The sequence below is a fragment of the Eurytemora carolleeae genome, unplaced genomic scaffold, assembly GCF_000591075.1.
Source record: "Eurytemora carolleeae unplaced genomic scaffold, Eaff_2.0 scaffold158, whole genome shotgun sequence".
Lineage (NCBI taxonomy): Eukaryota > Metazoa > Arthropoda > Copepoda > Calanoida > Temoridae > Eurytemora > Eurytemora carolleeae.
This window is the reverse complement of record NW_019396117.1, coordinates 132,464-153,602: the sequence shown is the minus strand read 5'-3', so window position 1 is coordinate 153,602 and position 21,139 is coordinate 132,464. Positions and strand designations below refer to the sequence as shown.

Genomic DNA, 21,139 nt, shown 5'->3' with positions numbered 1-21,139 from the left:
ACATAAACAATTCTTTTCGCAAATAGGAATTTGGACACATTTCTAAATATATACGCTATTTCTGAAGGTGCAAGCAAACATGAAGATAATTGTTTGGAATTTTGGCAATCAAAAGACCAGTAGTTTTTGGTATGGCTGATTCGACTGGGATTCCAGGGATACATCCAATATTGTGTAACACAAGAGGAGGCTGCGTGGGACAAAGACAATACAGAAGGAGTCACTTCATTCCAATGTTTATTGGAACACCCTGTAAAAGCCTTAAACACAGGATTCGAAGCCCTAAACATTTTTTCTATTTAAAGATCCGAAGGTTGAACTTTAACGGCTACATCAAATAGTCATTTAACACAATGATTTTAAACAAAATTCTGTATGTGTATGACTCTCCATGCAAGGAGTTCAATTTTTGATGAGATTAGTTAAAGGGACTGTAAAGGAAAAATAAAAGGGGGTATAGGATAAAACCTGAGAATCTCAGGAGTTGAACGATACATGTAAGACATCTATCTTATGTTTCTGTCTCCAGAAATTGACATAAAACGGTGTCAAAATTATACCAAAACGGACGTATGTAAGATTTTGTATAATTGTAGCATTAAACATATCATATTCAACAACTACGCAACCAATCTGAAAACGATTATATCCCACAGGAGCCTGAGAATCTAAGGTTTGCTCATATTATAGTTATTTATTTTGCATAGTCGTTTTCAGATTGGTTGCGGAATTGTTGAAAATGCTCTGTTTAATGCTAGAATGTTTATACAAAATCTGGCATATGTCCTTTTGGTATAATTTTGACACAGTTTTACGTCAATTTCTCGAGACAGGAACATAAGATAGATGTCAAAACCTGAAATTCTCAGGTTTTATCCAATACCCCCTTTCATTTTTCCTTTACAATCCCTTTAAGAGTTTCAAGGATGCCGTTGTAAATCCGGCATGTCCATCATTCCATGGAGAGTAACTTGAAATCACACTTACAATCCCACACAGTCTCATTCTTTGAGAACAATCCTGTATTAAATAACCTTAGCTTTTATACAATTAATGTCTAGAAAGATATTTTTAATAGAAATAGTATATTTCTAGGTTTAAGTTGTTAATATTTAAATATAATATTACGGTGTTACAGGTCGCTAAAGATGAGCTACCATTATTAAGCATTTGTTACTTTTTTTTTAACTAAAATACATCATCAGATATAAATTGAGCACAAAGGGGTATACATTTTTAACTCATGGGGGGGGGGGCTTTTATTAATTTCCAATTCTGAAGTTTTAACGATGGTGTATTTTTCGACCTACGCAAATCCGCTGTACTACACATCCGACCTACTACCAAGTGGTTTAACAGCTGCTATATGGACTTTTGGCTGCAGCGCCCTGCCCCTAACCTGGCCTAGCAGCGGCGCTCGGCCGCGCCTTTTAGTCTGTCCTAGCCGCAGCGCTCGGCCAAGAAATTGTCTTAACCTAACCTAACCCTCAAATAAAACAAAAATAAACAGCTGGCGTAGGTCCGATATTGCATTAATTCGGAAAGTTAGTAGGTCAGAAGTTCAGTAGGGCGGATGTTGCGTATAGACGATGTAACATTACCGTTTTAACACGTACAAGATTACACAAGAGTTTAATTTACAGTTCATTTCCAACTGTTTTTAATCATCAAAAACAAAAACACAATTTTTAAATATGATATTGAGAAAAATCATCAAAATATAATAATATTACTTGAGCTTAAAACAATCCTCCGCCGAGCGAAGGGAGTCGGTAGAAAATATTTACAAAAATCGGAGTGGGTCGGAATGAAAAACAAGTACATTATTTCTTGGCTAGTTTCTCCTTTGCCTTCATAGGAGTACGGGAAGCACCATCATTTTCTCGATTCATGAAGTTGTACTTTTTCCGCCTAAACAGATCAGAAAATAGAAAGAAGTTAACAATGAAAAAAACCGGGTCAATTGAATCTAAAATTGGATCCAGGGACCCGAATCAAGCATCAATGAAAATATTTTTGTTAAAATTGTTCTCAAAACACAAATCTCAAGTGCTGACAAATGAAAGATTTATCTTCTCTGATCTTTCATTGGACATAGTGTTAGTATAAAAAGAATTAAGATTTGTATTAAAAACTCGCATTAATGCAATAAATTAGAATGAGCAGGATTCAACAAGTTTTCCTAGTTTTACTTTAGGAAAATTACTTTTTTAAATTGGGATTTCTCTATAAAAGTGAAATGTGGATGTGGTCTTTTTGCAGAAACAAACGGAGGAATTTGTCCGATTTTAATATGTAGAAAACGATGATATCTTCCGCACTATTGCTTGGATAAAGATTTTGAGGATAACGTTGTGAATCGGGCACGTCCCTCTTTAAAGTACCTTTAAACTTAAAAAACAATAAAAAAACATCTTACTTGAAAGCTGACCCAAACGGGTTTTTGAGAGGGGTCATTCTTTCCCGTAGACTTTTTTTCTTCTTCGGGGTGTTGGTGGAGTCTAGAAGAGGGGTTTTAGAGGACAGAGTAGATTTAGAGGATCTTGTAGAGGTTTTAGATATATTTGGTGTTGCTTCTACTAGAGCAGAGTCCAGAGAAGTTAAACTTGTGTCATGTTTCGATCTATTCAAACTTTTATTCCTAAACATCAAAACAGAAGAATTAGATAAACATACTAATTATGCATTATGCAGGGCTGAGTTTGAAGTGTCTAAAGACCTTTGTTCTTTTTGAACTTACCAACTGACGTACTTTTGTCCTGAGTGTTATGGTTTGGTACATTTACATTGTTCAACTGAAATAATACATTTTATCCTTAAACCTTTGCAACCTGATAACATGGGTTTCGATATTTCAAACCAGAGTCCAGAGTTCATGTATGAAATATTAAAGGTCTACGTCACCAGGTTGGAAAGATTTAAAGATTTCACAACTAATTTCCACATTTTGCTTCCATAATTATTGCAAAATTTTACCTGCTAGGTGTTGGAGGCCCAGGTTTATTATAGGAAATATTTCCAGCTTCTTTCTTATATCGTTTACTCCCTCGGACACTATCCCGACCCAAGGAACTAGTGTCAGACTCCTTAAATAATAATATATAATAATTATAATAATATGTATAATGTTAATAATAATAACAACATTAAAAATGATAATAATATTAATAATGATAATAATATTAATAATGTTAATAATAATAATATTTATAATGATAATAATATGTATAATGTTAATAATAATAATAATATTAATAATGATAATAATATGTATAATGTTAATAATAATCATAATAATATGTATAATGTTAATAATAATAACAACATTAAAAATGATAATAATATTAATAATGATAATAATATTTATAATGTTAATAATAATAATATCATATCATATCATATCATATCATACAGCTAGGGATGCGTCCAACAGCTCCTTGACCTACAAGGGGTATGCCATCACAATCCCCTATAGGTGAAGGCTTTTCAGCCTGACATAGTTTATAATAATAATAAAAAGAATAACGTTATTGTTTATTTATTAATGATAATTATAAGTTTAAAGTTCCAGCCTCGAGGCAATTTTCGACCTGACCTTGCATGCGTTAATTGGCTATCACTGTTATGTTAATTAAGATATTACGCTAATCTAGACGCCATTTAAGTTGCTTCGAAATTAAATCCTCCAATGTTTTGTTAATTAAAATATTACGCTAATTTAGACGCCATTCACTGCGATTTAATGGTCTCACGCTCTCAAGCAAAAATCGTTGAGAATTTTGCCAATTACTTCTAAAAAACCAAATCTAACAAGAAGTGCTTTACAGTGCTAAAATGTACATGTAAAGGGCTACAGAAAAACATAAGTGAGTTAGAGCGGTAAAATCTAAGCTTAGGGAGTTGCGACACTTCAAAGTCAGCCCTGTCTTAAAAATTGATGAGACTATTTATAAGGAGGCTGAATCTATGTGCATTAAGTTACTCCGAAATTAAATCCTCCAATTTTTGCAAATTTTTTTTTAATGGATTCCCTATTTTGTGATGAATGATTATTCAAAGTTTTATTTTTGGCATTTTAACCATAATATAAGTACATTTTCGAAAATATTCTACTACAGTAGTTTTTCTTGAAAAAAGTTCATGCACGACATAAGCTTATAGGTTTTAAAACTAATATGTATAGCAAGCTACTGATTTTTTAAATATTAAATTGTTAAATTTAACATTTAACCATTATGATTCAATTCGGCGTCGAATTCAAACAATCGACGGAAGAACTTTCATGCAAATTTTCGAACATACACAGGAACAGAGCCAGAATAAAAAAGCGCTAGACCATGCATTACGTGGTAGTAAATTTTGTAATCTAAATAATTGCTTTTACTTAATTTGTACTATTTATAATGAAAACAAATATCCAGTATCCATCATGCTTGCTAATCAAATCAGACTTTTAGAAGTCTTAATTGTTGAAGCGACAACTAAAACTAGCATGCTAGCATGCTAACAATCTAAAAATATGAGAAATGTGCAACACCCCCCCCCCCCGCATGTGCTAATCTAAAGATATCTAGACTATATAAAGACTAGAATTGACTTATAAACTTACATAAACCCCTCGCCTGGGAACTCGTTGGAAATACGGCTAAAACACATACAATAGGTTAACTAAAGGAATTATTTATCATTTGGAAAATAATTATCAATTGGATTTAAATCTTTAACAATCGCCACAATCCCTATATCTTTACAAACTGATGCCGTAAACCCTTGATATTTTACATTTTTAAATTCTGTTTAAAACAGTTATAATAAAAGGATTCTAAAACTATCGTTTCAGTGTGTTAATGTTGGTAATATTTATGATGCAAACTGAATATCAAAAACCAATTCTGAATTATTAGTTTAAATATTATTACCGACAGATCTAGATGCGGTTTCTTTTCCTGATCCTGATCAGGGTTTAAGGTTTGCTCCAAGTTCGGTTTCTTTGTCTCCGGGTTGTATGTTTGATCCAGGTTCGGTTTCTTCATCTGGTCAGATCTCCGTTTTCGTGAGATCCGTTGATAGTCAGGAGATAGGACTACCGACTCCTCATGACGCTCCTGAATATTGAGATATAAGATATGGATAATTTCTCCTGAAAGTAGACTATCTGCAAAATCTGAGATTGGAATATTGAATTGATATTTCTAGATAAATGTCATCTACTTTATTAATGATAAATCTTGATTAATTTAAATTAACTTTTGTTCCTAAAATACAAGCAATACATATTTAGAATATTTTACAGTCTTGTTAGAACATTAAAGGGAGTGACCGGCAATGTATGGTAGTTGAACTGAGAATGTAGTGTTGTGGAGAAATTTTCTAGGATTCATGTGAGACATATAAAACGTTTTAAATATATATAATTACTGAGTTTGAGCGTTAAGTTGACGTTGAAATCATCCATTTGGGTGGTTAAGTTTGACAATCGATTTTTTTATATTATTAAATAACATCGACAAAAATGTAAAAAAATTCTACAGTAAACTAATTAGATGTTTAGGAACATATTTCTCAAATGACATTTTTTGTGGGGTGGGTGGAGATTGTGTGACACCAGTTCTCGTTAGATCACTGAAGTTAAGCACACTGGACCACAACCAGTAACTGGATTGGTGTCCAGACTGGTGTTCACGGGTTCGATTCCCGTACTCCACACAAACCTGTGGTTTCAAAAACATCTGAAGCCGACATCTGGTTTAGCAGTTATGACCACCTGACGGATGTAGGAGGACAGAGGGGCGGCTGTCAACAACTCTCGCAGCGAAAGGGTGCGTGCTTTCTACTCAACAAGAAAGAAGCTTTCAGTGAATTGATCCAAGTGAATGATGATGAAGAGAGGAATGGTGGACAAGCAGGGAGAGTGTGGTTGCCAGCTATAAGTACCTGGGGGTATCCAATCCTGGCTTACAGAAGTTAGGGAACAATGAGTGTGACGTTTGCGGTCTTGCTGACCAAAAATGCACCATAAAACGTTGCATAGGTCTTAAATGATTGCTAAAAAAAATTCTGCACAATACTATTTTCTCATATATTACCATACATTGCCGGTTACTCCCTTTAACCAAGCTTTAATCATATTCTTCAAGCTTTCAAAATTATGATTTATGGAAAAAGACATTAATGCGAAAAAATGATATAAAAATGTTATTTATAAGTGCAATGAAAGCATTCCTTGATATGTTTGATCATTGAGAGCTGACTAATACTATTTTTTACGCTCAATGAATGTTACAAGTATATTCAGAAGAATAGATAGTTTCAACAAATACCGATAATATTAAGATTGATCAACATTTTTTAAATTGTTTTCAACTGAACCATCATACATTATCATATTGTACTTTGGGTTTGAAAATAAATGAATAAATAATAAGGGCTCATGAAAATTATATCTCAATAATATTTTTAAAATATTTCTTGCTTTACTATACCTGCTTAATATGATCATGCAGTCCTGTGCACTCTTGTTTCATTTGCCCATGTGCGCTCTAAATTATATCAAATCTATAATTTAACAAAGATATCAGATCATTTTTTTCTGTGGGATCGTCGAAGGTTGGAATGGGATTTAATCATGTCAAGAAATGACAAAATATTTATGAAAATAAAATTCCATCCCAGTTTTAAAACCCTTGTACAAAGGTAGTTCTCATAAAAGTGTTGACATAGCGAACGTTTGAAATATCAAAGGTTTACACCATCAGGTTTCTAAGATAAAAGGATTAATCAGCTCCATTACCTGGCATGGTAGTTTAGTTGGGTTACCGCCGGCGATAGTTGCCCGCCTCTCCATCTTCGGCGCATCTATCGTGAACGCCACCGGTTTTTGAACCGGTTTCCGGTCGAGCAGGGGCCCATGAGAACGAGTCCGGGAGGAGGGTGAATCCAGGTTAAGATTTGAAGTCCCCCTGGACAGCCGGGTGATGGGCGACGGTGCGCCGGGTGATGAATTAATAATCTCAGTTTTCCTGCTCTGCTTAACCTTGGATTGCCTTACATCGTCCTCCGTAATATCCGAGTCCGTGCAGTACTGATATTCCACAGGATACGTAGATTTCAGATGGGGCAGGCACAGAGTGTTCCGACGGGATAACTCCGACATCCTGCTCTCATCCGCGTTCACGTCACAAATCCCCTCCTTCAGATCGGTGAGATAGGAGTTGGAGAACATCTCTCCAGCCTCCTCCTCACAGTTGAACAGGGACCCGGAGATATTGGGAGGAGGACGCGTTCTCCGTCCTCCCATCCTCGTCTCACTTACTGTCCTCCCGGTTTTAGCCCTACCCGGAGTATGAGCCGAGGTTGGAAGTTTGAAGAGACTGTCCTGCTCATCGGGCAGGTTGGATGTGGATTGACGAACAGCTCTGGTAGCGAATCCAGGGTGGGAGTTGAGACTGGAGTTACTAGATCTGGTGGAGATACTGTCCCTCTTATTGTACTCTCGGAGTTTAATGTCGGAGTAGGTCAGCTGAGTTGTGAGGCGACGATTCTCAGTCTTTACCTGAAATAAGATGGCTTAAAGAGACAGTTAAGTGTAGTTTTAAGTCTCCATGCAAAGATGGTACCGTTGAAACCTCAATCTGATGAAAAATGTGGGAAAGTGTTTATTTCTCCATTGTTTCTTATAAGCAAAATATGCACTTGTCCCTTTTGAAGAGATATGACAAATGAAAAAAAAAACATGTATATCTAATTCATGTTCAGCTCAGTAATAGGAAACCTCTAAAAAGGTTAGACTTCAGAGACGACTCAATGGAATCTTTTTTAATGACCCTGCGTCCGTTTGTTCATTTCTACTTTTTATCGTTTCATAATCTCTGTTTGTCTGTTTGTTTGTTTGTTTGTTTGTCTGATCATAACTCATGAACCCCTCAAACCGAGAACCACGGAAATATTCTTAGCTTGGTTTTGAGATTCTAAGTTGAGTGGATCGATTTAGTTTTTCACGTTAAAATCGGCCAAGTGCGAGTAAACGACTGAAGTAACTGAGTAACCTGTGGCCGAATTTAAAGAATTTGAGCGGCGGTTTAAATTTAAGCCGCGGCTTAAATATTGTTGGTTCCACTTAAAAATTGTATCAAATGTTTCAAGATTTAAGCCGGCGCTAAATTTAAACCGGGTTTTGGCGGATTTTGGCGGATTTAAACCGCGGCTCAGATTCTTTAAATTCCATCTCTAGACAACGCTGGGTTCCCAAGCTAGTATGATTATACGATGAATTAAATACCTGAACAAGTTCTCGTTTAAGATTGTCAGTGCTGGATTTATCTTTCCGGCTCTAAACAGTAAACATTAACTATCTTAATCTTTTTACAGTAATCAAATCAAATCAAACGTTCTACCCCCCCCCCCCCTATTCTTCTTTGTAATTGATAAATTTGAAATTTCATTGATCCAGTGTTTAATATGTTGAAAGCCTTTATACAGTTTTTGAATCCCCCCCCTTCCAACTCATCTGAAGTTTACATTTGAATTTAAATGTTTAATATAAAATCCCAGATAATATATATATAGATACGCTGGCAGGTAGAAATTTGAGGTCTTGAGAAAAAGTGTAATCAGCACCATCTCTGTCGTACGCATGGCATTTAATCCTCTGGATTGTTGCTAATTTATCACTTTGTTTATGCGTGATAACACTAAATGCGTACTATAGTATCAACAATGTATACTGCATATTGTACTTAATGAAAAAAGTTAATCAATGCAAATAAAACTGAGGTAGGAATTTGACTAGACAAAGTTAAAATGTGCAAGTTGTACTGAATGGCATACGTAAATTAACGCAATTTAAATAAAAATTGTGACTATAAAAGTACACCGAATCTAGGACAAAGTACAACTGATCTGATCATAACGTAAACAAAACGCGTACTGTATGTTTGTGTTACCTAGAAATTTAATTTTATTGGTCAAACAGGTCCAGATAGCAACACTTGAACTATACAGGATGCAATACGCGTACTGTATTTTTATTAAACACAAATGCGTATTTCCTACAGATGGCAGCAGGGGGAGAAAGGAATATAGAAAGTAATCAATTTGCTTTAGATGTCTCTCCTTGCACTTTATCTCAGAGGTACACAAATTAGTTGTCTGCTACAAGCAATTTAGGAAGGAGGTTTCTACCTGCCAGCGTATCTATATATATATATTATCTTTGTAAAATCCTAAAACCTACCTCGTTCAATTCCATACTGAGGTTCTCTTTCTGTTGCTTTACTGACTTTATCAGATCTTTCGCAGCATCATACTTTTTACTAAATATTATTATTATTTAAACGACAACCCATCAATCATTACCGCCCAAAGACAGTACACTGCAGTACAAAAGATGCGTACACCTCTGAAATAACTTTCCTTGCATTATAACCTTGATCCTGATCATCTATAATGCTCCTTAAATTTACTGAAGTACCAATATTGGATAAGCGGGATCAAGCAATCAAGATTTACGATACTCCACACAAATGAACCCGATCTCTAGCCTGGTCTGGTCCAATCTATTCTGTCCTGTCCTGGGTCATTCCATGTCAAGTCAACCACCTATGGACGGCATGTCACAGATTTTGCTGAAATTTTGCATACAATTTGGGATATGAAAAAAAATTCCGGAACCCGAAGATGAGCGTTCTAAGACCTCGGAGGCCGGAGATATGGCTCCGGAAAGTTTCCGATAATTCGAGATTTCGAGGACGGCCTCTATATTTCAAATGGCTCTAACTTTTTTGTTTTAGAAGATAGCTCCAAAATTTTTTCAATTTTGAATAGTTAATCACAAGCCCCTTATTTGGCGTTACAAGAAAAATATCATTAAAATATTATTCACAGGTCATAATTGCATTTCAGCCTCCGTTTGAGGATGTGTACCAATTCCGATTGTGTTGATTTTTTTATATATACTGCCATAAGGAAGGGGTTAGAAATGTTTTTTTATATGTATTTGTTCCCGTTGAGGAGGAGACCTGATAATGTAATGCTAATTTAGATTTCTTAATGTAACTAATAGGTAGTATTTCTGCTTAATTATTGTTATTGTGTAAAAATAAACCTACACCAAAATATTAATATTACACACATGCATTTTTAGTGTACACTAGTTGAAATAAATACTATTGATGGTCTCTTATTATAATTTAGATTCACTTACTCACATAAAAGTATCAAATATTAAATATTTATCAATGTTTAGGAGAGATAACAATAATTAAGCAGAAATACTACCTATTAGTTACATTAAGAAATCTAAATTAGCATTACATTATCAGGTCTCCTCCTTAACAGGAACAAATACATATAAAAAAAACTTTTCTAACCCCTTCCTTATGGCAGTATAAAAATATATAAAAAAAATCAACACAATCGGAATTGGTACACATCCTCAAACGGAGGCTGAAAATAAAGAAATGCAATTATGACCTGTGAATAATATGCAAAATAAGGGGCTTGTGATTAACTATTCAAAACTGAAATTTTTTTGGAGCTATCTTCTAAAACAAAAAAGTTAGAGCCATTTGAAATATAGAGGCCGTCCGCGAAATCTCAAAACATCTGAAATCTTCCAGAGCCATATATCCAGCCTCGGAGGTCTCTGAATGCTCATCTTCGGGTTCCGGGATTTTTTTTTCATATCCCAAATTGTATGCAAAATTTCAGCAAAATCTGTGACATGCTGTCCATCAGGTGGCTGACTTGACATGGAATGACCCTCCTGTCCTTTGCTGTCCTATCCCATTACTTCCAACCCCGACAAAGGACGAATATTCTTTATAGGCTCAAGCGGAGATTGAACCCCGGAAACAATCCAACCCGTCTACCACAAATTAACTCTTCTGCTGTCTGTCAGACTATAACTATGTCCTCACCTAAGTTTGATGTAGTTCTCATTTGTTTCCTGATATTTGGTCTGATAAAGCTGAACTTCTTCCTTGTGCAAGGATTCAAGGGAACTTATCTGTATAATAAAATATATTTAAAATACAATTTTAGACTTTATTAAGTTTTAAGATTCAGCACTCAGCAGGCATAAAGAAATTAACACTTAAAAAAATAACTAAAAAAGCTAAAGGTTAAAAAGAGTATCGATAAAAATCGTATAAATATCCTATTCACTCGAAATAACTCCTACAGTTCCTTTAACTGACCTTGTCGTCCATCTTGTGATTGAACCCCTTGATCTCCTCCTCCAGCTTCTGGATCCTGAGCTCCTTCTCATGCAACTTCTCCGCCAACTTCACCTTCATCTTCGCGCTAGCATCCTTAACAAATCATATCATATCAAAATCAAATCATACCTTATACCGTATATCAAATCAAAGTATATTAAATCAAAGTATATCAAATAAAAGTGTATCAAATAAAAGTATATCAAATCAAAGTATATCAAATTAAAGTATATCAAATCAAAGTATATCAAATCAAACCAAACCAAACCAAACCAAACCAAACCAAACCAAACCAAACCAAACCAAACCAAACCAAACCAAATCCAACCAAATCAAATCTTCTCATATCGAAATCAAATCATAGCATATCAAAGAAAATCAAATCATATCATGTCAAAATCAAATCATAGCATATCAAAGTAAATCAAATCAAATCAAATCATATAAGACTTTTAACTTCGATACTAAGACTAAATTAGCAATAAGTAAGACGACTTGTATTCCTATATTTATTCTAAGTATATCACTGTATCAAAATAATTACCTTCGACATTTCTGCACGAATATCCTGTAGCCTTGCTTCATACTTCTTCTTTTGTATCTCCAGGGCTTCCTTTGTATCTCTACTTCCTAAAATATTAAGTATTTTAATATCATCATTTTATGTAATCTTATTAACTACTTATATATATATATTATATTAATATTATTAACTACTTCCTTTTATCACGAGGGCCTCTATTATATCCTAACTTCTTCTACGTCTTTATTTCGTTGTATCCGTACATACTACATTATATTATAATCTTATATGTCTGAATAAAAAAGTTACATGTTATTGAACTTGTATACTTTTTCTATCATATCAAACTTCCATACTTCTTTGTATGCTTATATTCTACTTCATAGTATTATCTTCTAAAAATTCCATACTTCTTCTATATCTTTACTTCTTTGTATCCTTAAATTATTTAATTCCATGCTTATTTCATAGATTCAGGACCTTCTTTATATCTTTACTTCCTGAATTATGACATTATTATCTTAGTAAACTTCCATACTTCTTCTTTTGTATCTCAAGGCTTTATATCTTGCTTCCTACTATAATATTATTATTTAGGTTTACTTCATTCCATTAGTTTCCTTACTTCTTTGATAAAAATATTATTAGCTTAATAACATCCATATTCCATACGTTTCCATACGTTTTAAAAATTCCTTTCTTCGTTCATTTATTATTAAAATAAACTTCTAAACTTCTTCCCCACCTTGTCTTCACTTCTGTGTACCCTTACTTCTTCAGATATTTTATTTGTATTCTTTACTTCTTTGTATCCTTAAATTATTTAATTCCATGCTTATTTCATAGATTCAGGACCTTCTTTATATCTTTACTTCCTGAATTATGACATTATTATCTTAGTAAACTTCCATACTTCTTCTTTTGTATCTCAAGGCTTTATATCTTGCTTCCTACTATAATATTATTATTTAGGTTTACTTCATTCCATTAGTTTCCTTACTTCTTTGATAAAAATATTATTAGCTTAATAACATCCATATTCCATACGTTTCCATACGTTTTAAAAATTCCTTTCTTCGTTCATTTATTATTAAAATAAACTTCTAAACTTCTTCCCCACCTTGTCTTCACTTCTGTGTACCCTTACTTCTTCAGATATTTTATTTGTATCATTCTAGTAAACTTCAATACCAGAGAATTCTAATTTCCTATATTATCACTTAGAAACTTTTATTTTACAAAAAACCAAATTCAGCTATAAAAGCTTTAAAAAATTGCACTTTTGAGGAGAACAGAAAAATATGTCCAAATAATACATAAACTAGCTGTTCAGAGTAATTATATTGTCAATACTATCACAAACCTTTGCTCTCTGCCTCCTGTTCCAGATCACTCAGCTTGATCTCCGCCTTAGCCAGCTCCTGCTCCAATCCTGACACCTTCTCCTGCAACCTGGAAACCATCTCCTTCTGCGCCTTCTCCTTCTCCTCCATCCTTTCTGTCTCCTCCTTTAGCTTACCCTGCAACTCCTGGAATAGGTTTATGTAAAACTAGGAATTTGATGAAAATTTGGATTTTTGATGTGAAATTAAGATTTTTTATGCGACATTCGGATTTTTGATGTGAAACTGGGATTTTTGATGTGAAATTATAATTTTAATGAAAAATTAAGATTTTGATGTGAAATTAGGCTTTTAGTGTGAAATTAGGGCTTTGATGTGAAATTAGACTTTTGCTGTGAAATTAGGACGTTGATGTGAAATTAGGACTTTGATGTGAAATAAGGGATTTGATGTAAAATTAGGATTTTGATGAAAAATTTAAAAGAAATGTGTAAATTATTAAGCAGAGAAGCCGTTAATGAAAATTAACAGTTTAAAGAACCAAAAACATGGATATCTAATTCATATTTGATTTGACTAATCAAATCAAATCAGACTGTTAGGAACGTCCTACACCCACACGGCGATACGACTAAATCAAGGTTTAAATATGGTGCTGTTGTAAATCGTGAACTGCCATCTTTGAATAGGGCTCCACTTGAAATTTCGCTTCCAATCCCTTTAATATTCACCTTGATTTGGTTCTCCTGGTCCTTTGATGCCTTGATAAAATCATCCTTCATATTGTTTGTGTTGGTAATGAGCTCGGACACACTAGCTGCCAAACTCTCCTTAGTCCTAGAGTAGTCACTAGATTTGAGTTATGTTGGATATTGTTTTTTGATTATTTGATAATTCTGACTTATAACTTGATTCGACACTTCTAATTTATTTAAATATTCTTACCTTTATTTGGTAACTTTTTTCTGATTTTATGATTTTAATTAGTAATTTAAATTTTTTAAATTATTTGTTTTTAATTTAAAATTTAGTCAGTTATTTTTTAGGATTTTATACTTATTAATATATACACATCTTCAAAATGATTTGATAGGTTTTTTTTGTCTGCGTTGTTTTGACCATTCGTAAAATTTAAATTAAATTTTTTTCAACTTTATTATTTTCGCTCATTTCTTGGACAAAAATACTTCAGTTGATTCCGTCCTAATAATTAAAAAAATGTCTCAGCTTAATTTAAATTTCTCACCTCTCAGTTTCTTTCAGCTGTTTCTCTTGAGATTTGCTTTTATTTTTCAACTTTTCAAATTCTACTTTACACTCTCTCAGCTGCGTTATCTCGGTAGAGAGTGTCTCTAGTTCAGATTTACAGGTTTTTAACTGTTCCAATTCTGATTCTAGCTGAACCACCGGGGCAGATTTTTCCTAGAGAAAACGGGAATTTTCGTTAAAAAATGTAAAATAATTTCGAAACATTTGGCGTCGAAAAAATGTATTTACAGATTAAATATTCCAATACTTGTAAGTTTTTAAAATTTGTAAATTTTTGACATGTTTTTAAATTATTCTGTAAATTGACCAGTAATAATTAATACCAGTTGTGCACAAAATCCCAAATGTGAGTAAAACGTCAATTATAATGGGAATTTATATTTTTGAGATCCTTAAAATAGTATTAAATTAAGTCTTCAGTTAATACTGCGGAAAGTGGTCGAAATTGCATCTTTAAGTCGCAGTAAGCAATCGCGTACCAAAACTTGAAATTTGAAAGGAACATGTCTCAAGGCACTCAGTTCACCCCGATAATCTATGCGGATTTAAGTTAGTTACGATGTAAAAAAATGCCATATCAGGGTTTTCGGGATATATTATTCTTAACAAAATTGCGAGCACAACAACTCAAAAATTGCAAAACCTAATGAAAAATGCAGGTGGTATGTAAATTCAAATTTATTAGGGGAAGAATGAATTTCAAGTGGAAAATCCCCCAGAATAATCAACAATAAGAAAAATGTCTCAGAAAATTTGTTATCACAGACAATGTTTAACGATTTAAGTACGAGTGAATCTAACCTGAGCTTCTTTAAGTTTGATCTCTAGCTCCGTCCTGACTTCTTCAGTTTGTACCTTCTCTTTCTCTAGTTTAGTAAACTCATCCTTTACCTGGATACAGGAACTGATTTAACAACCAAATTAATTAAAACTGTTTAGAATTAAGAACTGATAACTCGCCATTAACTTTTATTTTTAACAATGTATCTTTTTTTACCACAACTTTTACCATCTCAAATCAAATAAAATCGAATCGAATTGAATCATGAAGTTTACGGTTTGCTTGAGGCTCCATCAAACAGCCTAGAGGTTTAATTCCCGATTGTGTAACGGGTTTTCAGCCCGGATTGGATTTTGATTATGACCTTTGCTATAAATTTTCCATTAATTTTTTTTTCAAACTATTAATTTGACATATCAAAAGGTTTACATCTTCAGGTTGTAAAGGTATAGGAATTAACTAGAGTTGCAGGCGACTATTCAGTTCTTTAGTCTCATCATTTTTCCATCATTCTTCTATCATTAGATAAATATCACTCAATTGGTCCTCAAATGTATTATTTACTCTTAGAAAACTTTTTCAGGTGCTTAATTTGAACAAGCATATCTGAACATATCTGAAAGAGCACTTTAGGGGAATAAGAAAGTGATTAAAACTAGAGGAAAGTGGATTAAAGATAAAATATGATTTTCACCTTCAAAGTCTCCTTTTTCTCTGCCTCCAGTGCTAGCATGAGATTCTCAACTCTCTTCTTATTCTCCTTCTCTCCCTCGATCAGATCTCTCTGATAATCTGCCAAATTCTTTTCAAGTTTCTCCAGTTTGGATTCCAGCTTATCCTTCTCATTATCCCGCTCTTCAAGCTGAGCCTGGAGAAACTCAACCTTGTGCTGAAACTCTGTGTTCTCTCCAGCAATGGAACTCAAGGAACAAAGTTGTTTTTCTAGTTTTCGGTTCTTCTCCGCTAACTCTCGGATCTCATTGCTCTTGGTAACTCCGGTCTCATCTAGGGACTCCTGAAGCTTGGAGTTCTCGATCACCAGCTTGAGTCTGTTAGCCTCTATCTTCTCTAAACTCTCTTCAAGCTTCTTATTTTCAATCTCCGTTGTTACCCGTTCTTCTGCCAACATGTTTTCAGTTTCAACTAAACTATGCTTTAATTCTTCACAACGATTTCTCAATTTCTCCATCTCCATCAGGTTGAGAGATACAACCTCGTCATGTTTACTCTCCAACTCCTGATACTTGTAATCCCTGTCAGATATCATGTTTCTCAGCTCATCTCTCTCCAAGCAGTGTTCCTCGCACTCGGCTCTCATGATCTCAATCTGGTTCCGGAGCTGGAGAATCTGTTCACCAAGTTCATCCTCTGCTTCCCTGGTTACCCGGAGCTTCTCAGCGTACGCGTTCATCTGCTCGTTCAGCTCCAGGATCTCGGACTCAAGACTAGATTTAGACTCGGAGATTTGATGGGTCTGGCTTTCAACCTCAGAATATTTCCGGCTCATTTCTGTTAGGTCGTCTTCCAGTTTTTGTTTTGCCTTGATCTCGTTGTCGTACTCAAACTCAATTCGTTCTATTGAACCCATCAGTTCCCTCACTTGCTCAACAACTTCCATGAGTTCCGCATCTTTGCTCTCTAGACTAGACGATTTAACTTTCAGTTCGCTTTCCAGGACGGATATCTTTTCAGAGTTATTCTCCAATGTTGAACCGAGCTTTTTTATTTGAGATTCCAAGGTTTGAATCTCTTCGGTTTTAGTTTCTAGCTCGTAAGTTGCTTCTGAGAGTTTGACTTTGAGCTGACCCATTTCATCTCCTGCTCGTCCCAGTTCTTCATACCGTTTGTTCATTTCAGTCTCTAACTCGAGTTTAACATCTTCCTTTTCCTTGGTTAGTTCTTCGATCTTAAGTTTGGATTTCTCAAGAAGTGCATTTTTCTCATCAAGCAAGATACGTTCTAGCACCGCCTTATCATTACTTTCCAGCTCAAATTTATGCAGTATTTCCGCCTTTTCTTTACTTTCCAGTTCGAATTTCTGAAATAGTTCCGCCTTTTCTTTACTTTCCAGTTCGAATTTCTGCAATAGTTCCGCCTTTTCTTTACTTTCCAGTTCGAATTTCTGAAATAGTTCCGCCTTTTCTTTACTTTCCAGATCGAATTTCTGCAATAGTTCCGCCTTTTCGGTAATTTCTTCCTCGAATTTCTGCAGAAGTTCCGCCTTTTCTGTACTTTCTTCTTCAAATTTCTTAAGTAATTCGGACTTTTCGGTACTTTCCAGCTGAAGTTTTTGCTGCAACTCTGCCTTAATTGAAGTTTCCTGATCAAGTGCCTGCTTCAGCTCCGCCTTGGATGAAGCTTCACACTTAAGTTTTTGCTGTAACTCCATCTTGACTGACATTTCTTGATCCATTTTTTGTTGGAGCTCCGCCTTAACAGAAACTTCTCGCGCTAGCGACTTTTGCAGCTCCGCCTTAACTGAAGCTTCTTTTACCAGTTTCTGTTGTAACTCTTCCTTTACTAAAGTTTCATGTTCCAGTTTCTGTTGTAGCTCCACCTTAACAGAAACTTCTCGTGCTAGTTGCTCTTGTAGATCCGCCTTAACCGAACCTTCCTGTTCCAGTGACTTTTGCATCTCTGCTTTAACTGAAGCTTCTTTTACCAGTTTCTGTTGTAACTCTGCCTTAACTGAAGTTTCATGTTTAAGGGTTTCTTGAAGCTCTGTCTTAGATTTTACTTCTTTTATGAGTTGCTGTTCTAATGCTTGCTGTTTCTTCTCATATTCCTTTAAATCTTCCTGACATGAGTTCAATTTGATTCTGGTTTCGTTAAAAGCAACGGATTCTTGTGAAATCTTCTCTTTAAGGTGTTGAGTTTCTGCTGTCAATTCTTCTTTAACAACCTTCAGCTGCTGGACTTCAGCAACTGTTTCTGACAGCTGTTGATTGACAGCTTGCATCTGTTCATTGCTAGTTTTAATCCTGGCTTCTTGTTCAGCTCTCTGTTCTTCAACCTGGCGTTCTAGACCTTGCTTCTCCTCTCTCTCAGAATCCAACTCAATCTAGAGCACACAATATTCGTCATGACGATAATAATGATGATAATAACTTATAAACAATATATAATAATAATAATAATGATAATTATAATGTGGTAAACTGGTAAATTACATAAAAAGATTAAAACAAAAATAAATGATTCCGAAATGTCAGACTTTAACAACCCATCAGGCAAAGTAATCGAAGGAAATGATTTTTCAAGCCCTCCCCCCCCCCCCTCCCTCTATACCTGAAGATTTTCTATTTTCTCCTGAAGTTGGGGTAGAACTAGATCCCCCATATTCTCCCCTTCTGGGCTTCCTAAATTCCGCCTCAGTCCCTAAATAAAATCAAGATTTTAATATAGAACTAGGAAGAAATAATTAATTTTTTGAAAACTTAATAAAATTAATTATTATAAAATTCTGAAGAAAATACGGATATAAAAATGTTCAATGTGACAAACATAAAGTCAGTATTAAAAGTACAACAACAACTCTGTGTCTCAAACAAGTTTAAATCTCAAAGGGAACCCAATGTTAAGCCCCCCAGACTGCCTTCAGATTGCCTGGGATAAAGAGATTCCTGGTAATTTTGTGTCAGGTGTCCGGGACTCAGAGATCTCTGGTAAAGGTATCAGCCAACAAAAGAATTATTATCAACTTGCTGACAAACATATCTTTAAAAAAAACCTGAAGGCGGTTTGGGGGTTCCATGTCGGGTTCCTTTTAAAATCTTGTTATTTTCATTATCATTATTAATATCTTACCATGTTGAGTGTAGGACTAAGCTGATTAGCCAGCTCCAGACTATCGTCTCCATCAATACTCATATTCGTCATATCACACTAAATAAATATTCAATCAATAGTTCAATCAATCTAGCCGATCTATCCAATCGATTAATCAATCAATCATTGAATCAATCAATGAATAAAAACTCATCTACATCCAAATTTTGTATTCGTCATGTCACTCTAAACTCATCAAATACATTGACACAGCAATCAATCAAATCACCAAATATAAGCAATCAATCAACTATCCATACAATCGTCAATTAGTCATCAATTAATCAAATATTAATCAAATATAAATATAAATAAACTAATTATGGTTATCAAAAGGAAAGTTATCAAAAGGAGGGGGAGGGAAAAATATTTTTCAAGAAAATACATACCCCTGCATTATGCAACCAATCAGTCAAATATTCAAACACTCAACCATTCAATCTATTAACCAAACAGTGAATTAATTAGTCAATAAATCAATGAATCATCTAGTCAATGAACCACCTAATCACTCAATGAACCACACAATCTGATATCTTTGTTTACCTTCAAAAAACTTGAAGGGGCCATGGAAGGACGCCCTGAGAACACAGTTGAATTACTCTGCTGGAACAGGTCTCTCATTTGACCCTGGAGTTCATCTAAAAGAAAGAATTTAACATTGGAAATTAGAAGGAAGGTGGTGTCAAAATGAGGCAAAGGAAGGGAGGGGGTATTAAAAAGGCAAAAAAAGGGGGCGTTAAGTAGAGTCGAAGGAAGGGGGTGATAAAGACATTTCGAACAACTGCAGTGTTTCGGATCCATATCATTTTGATTCGGATCCGAGGTTACTTTTGATTCTGTGAATCGGATTTTCCCTATTAAATGTTATGCAAGGTTATAATTTATAAACTATAGTAATCCTAAAGTTAAAAATGTCTAGGGCATTTTAGGATTCAGGACATTTTAAGGATCCTGGATATTTAAAAAAAACCGGGAAAATTTCAGAATCCTAGACATTTTAAGGATTAAGGAAAATTTCAGAATCCGGGACATTTCAGAATCCCTGACATTATAGGGATCCAAGACATTTTAAGTGTCTAGAAAAATTTCAGAATCCGGGAAATTTTAATAACCTGGACATTAAAGGATCGGGGACATTTTAAGATCCGAGATTTTTTAGGATCTAGAACATTTTAGGATCAAAGGATCCGGAAAATTTAAGAATCCCAGACATTTAAGGATCCAGAGCATTTGATACCATTGAAACTGTAGCCGATAATGGCGAGATATCTTTAGACCAAGAAAAATATTATAAAAATGTATTATATTTTCATTTTAAAATAACAAACAAATATTATAAATACTAGAAATGCAAGGCACTTCGCGCCCTTCTTTCTAGGTTTTTAGGGCGCTTCGCGCCCATCTTCTATTTAAATTGTGAACAAGTTCTTTTTATTTACATTTAAAAACAAAGAAGATGATTGTTTAGGCACTGATCCCTGGATTCGGTGGTTAAACTGAGTGAGGACGACGACTTTCTGTACTAGCGCTGTGCTTAGCTTCCTCTCTCTCTCTACCTGTACTGTACTGCTGACGTGGACTATGGTTGGGGGGAGTTTTGCGGGCCTTCCCCCTCCTCCCGGTTTCTTCCTGTCTGGGCTCAGTCTTTATCTCTACCTCTCACGTACTACATCTTTTAAAAGGAGAGTAACAGTTTTTCACCGATTCAGTTATTTACCCACTTATTACTTATTTACTTATTATTTATTTACTTTATTTTTTATTAACTTTTCATTATTATTTATTTATTCTTGTCACAACTATCATCTAATCACTCATTATCTATTTATCTCTTTATTTATTCGACTATCCTATTATTTACTCCTTCTTACAGTTATTTATTTACCTATTCAGTTATTTACCCATTTATTATTTATTTACTTTATTATTTATTAACTTATTTATTATTTATTTAAGTTTTCCCAACAATTATCTAATCACTCATATCTATTTATCCCGTTATTTTATTTGAATATCTTATTATCACTCCTTCTTATTTTTATTCATTTACCAATACAGTTACTTACCCATTTATTACTCATTTACTTTATAATCCATTAACTTATTCATTATTTATTTATCTTTCCCAACTATTATCTAATCACTCATTATCTATTTATCTCTTATTCATTTGACT

At 34.3% G+C, this 21,139-nt stretch overlaps 1 protein-coding gene across 3 annotated transcripts; it reads right to left on the bottom strand.

The window, feature by feature from the left end:
* Positions 1–1,066: 1,066 nt before the first annotated feature.
* On the bottom strand, positions 1,067–19,621 carry LOC111695443 (myosin-9). 3 transcript variants are annotated; one of them, XM_023464768.1, is made up of 21 exons: positions 19,507–19,621; positions 18,940–19,017; positions 18,421–18,510; positions 15,827–18,193; positions 15,153–15,242; positions 14,329–14,504; positions 13,814–13,919; positions 13,103–13,268; positions 11,761–11,846; positions 11,196–11,309; positions 10,917–11,005; positions 9,233–9,311; positions 8,279–8,329; positions 6,791–7,552; positions 6,483–6,539; positions 4,920–5,105; positions 4,610–4,645; positions 2,977–3,086; positions 2,420–2,641; positions 1,602–1,911; positions 1,067–1,275 (listed from the first exon to the last, which is right to left on the bottom strand). In XM_023464768.1, the coding sequence occupies exons 1-20, from the start codon at positions 19,582–19,584 to the stop codon at positions 1,824–1,826; spliced, it is 5,031 nt and encodes a 1,676-aa protein (XP_023320536.1). In that variant the 5' UTR covers positions 19,585–19,621; the 3' UTR covers positions 1,067–1,275; positions 1,602–1,823. The 3 variants fall into 3 exon arrangements, with proteins under 3 accessions (XP_023320536.1, XP_023320537.1, XP_023320538.1); XM_023464769.1 differs by having other exon boundaries at positions 1,067–1,188; XM_023464770.1 differs by lacking the exon at positions 4,610–4,645 and having other exon boundaries at positions 1,067–1,306.
* Between the last annotated feature and the right edge of the window lie 1,518 nt (positions 19,622–21,139).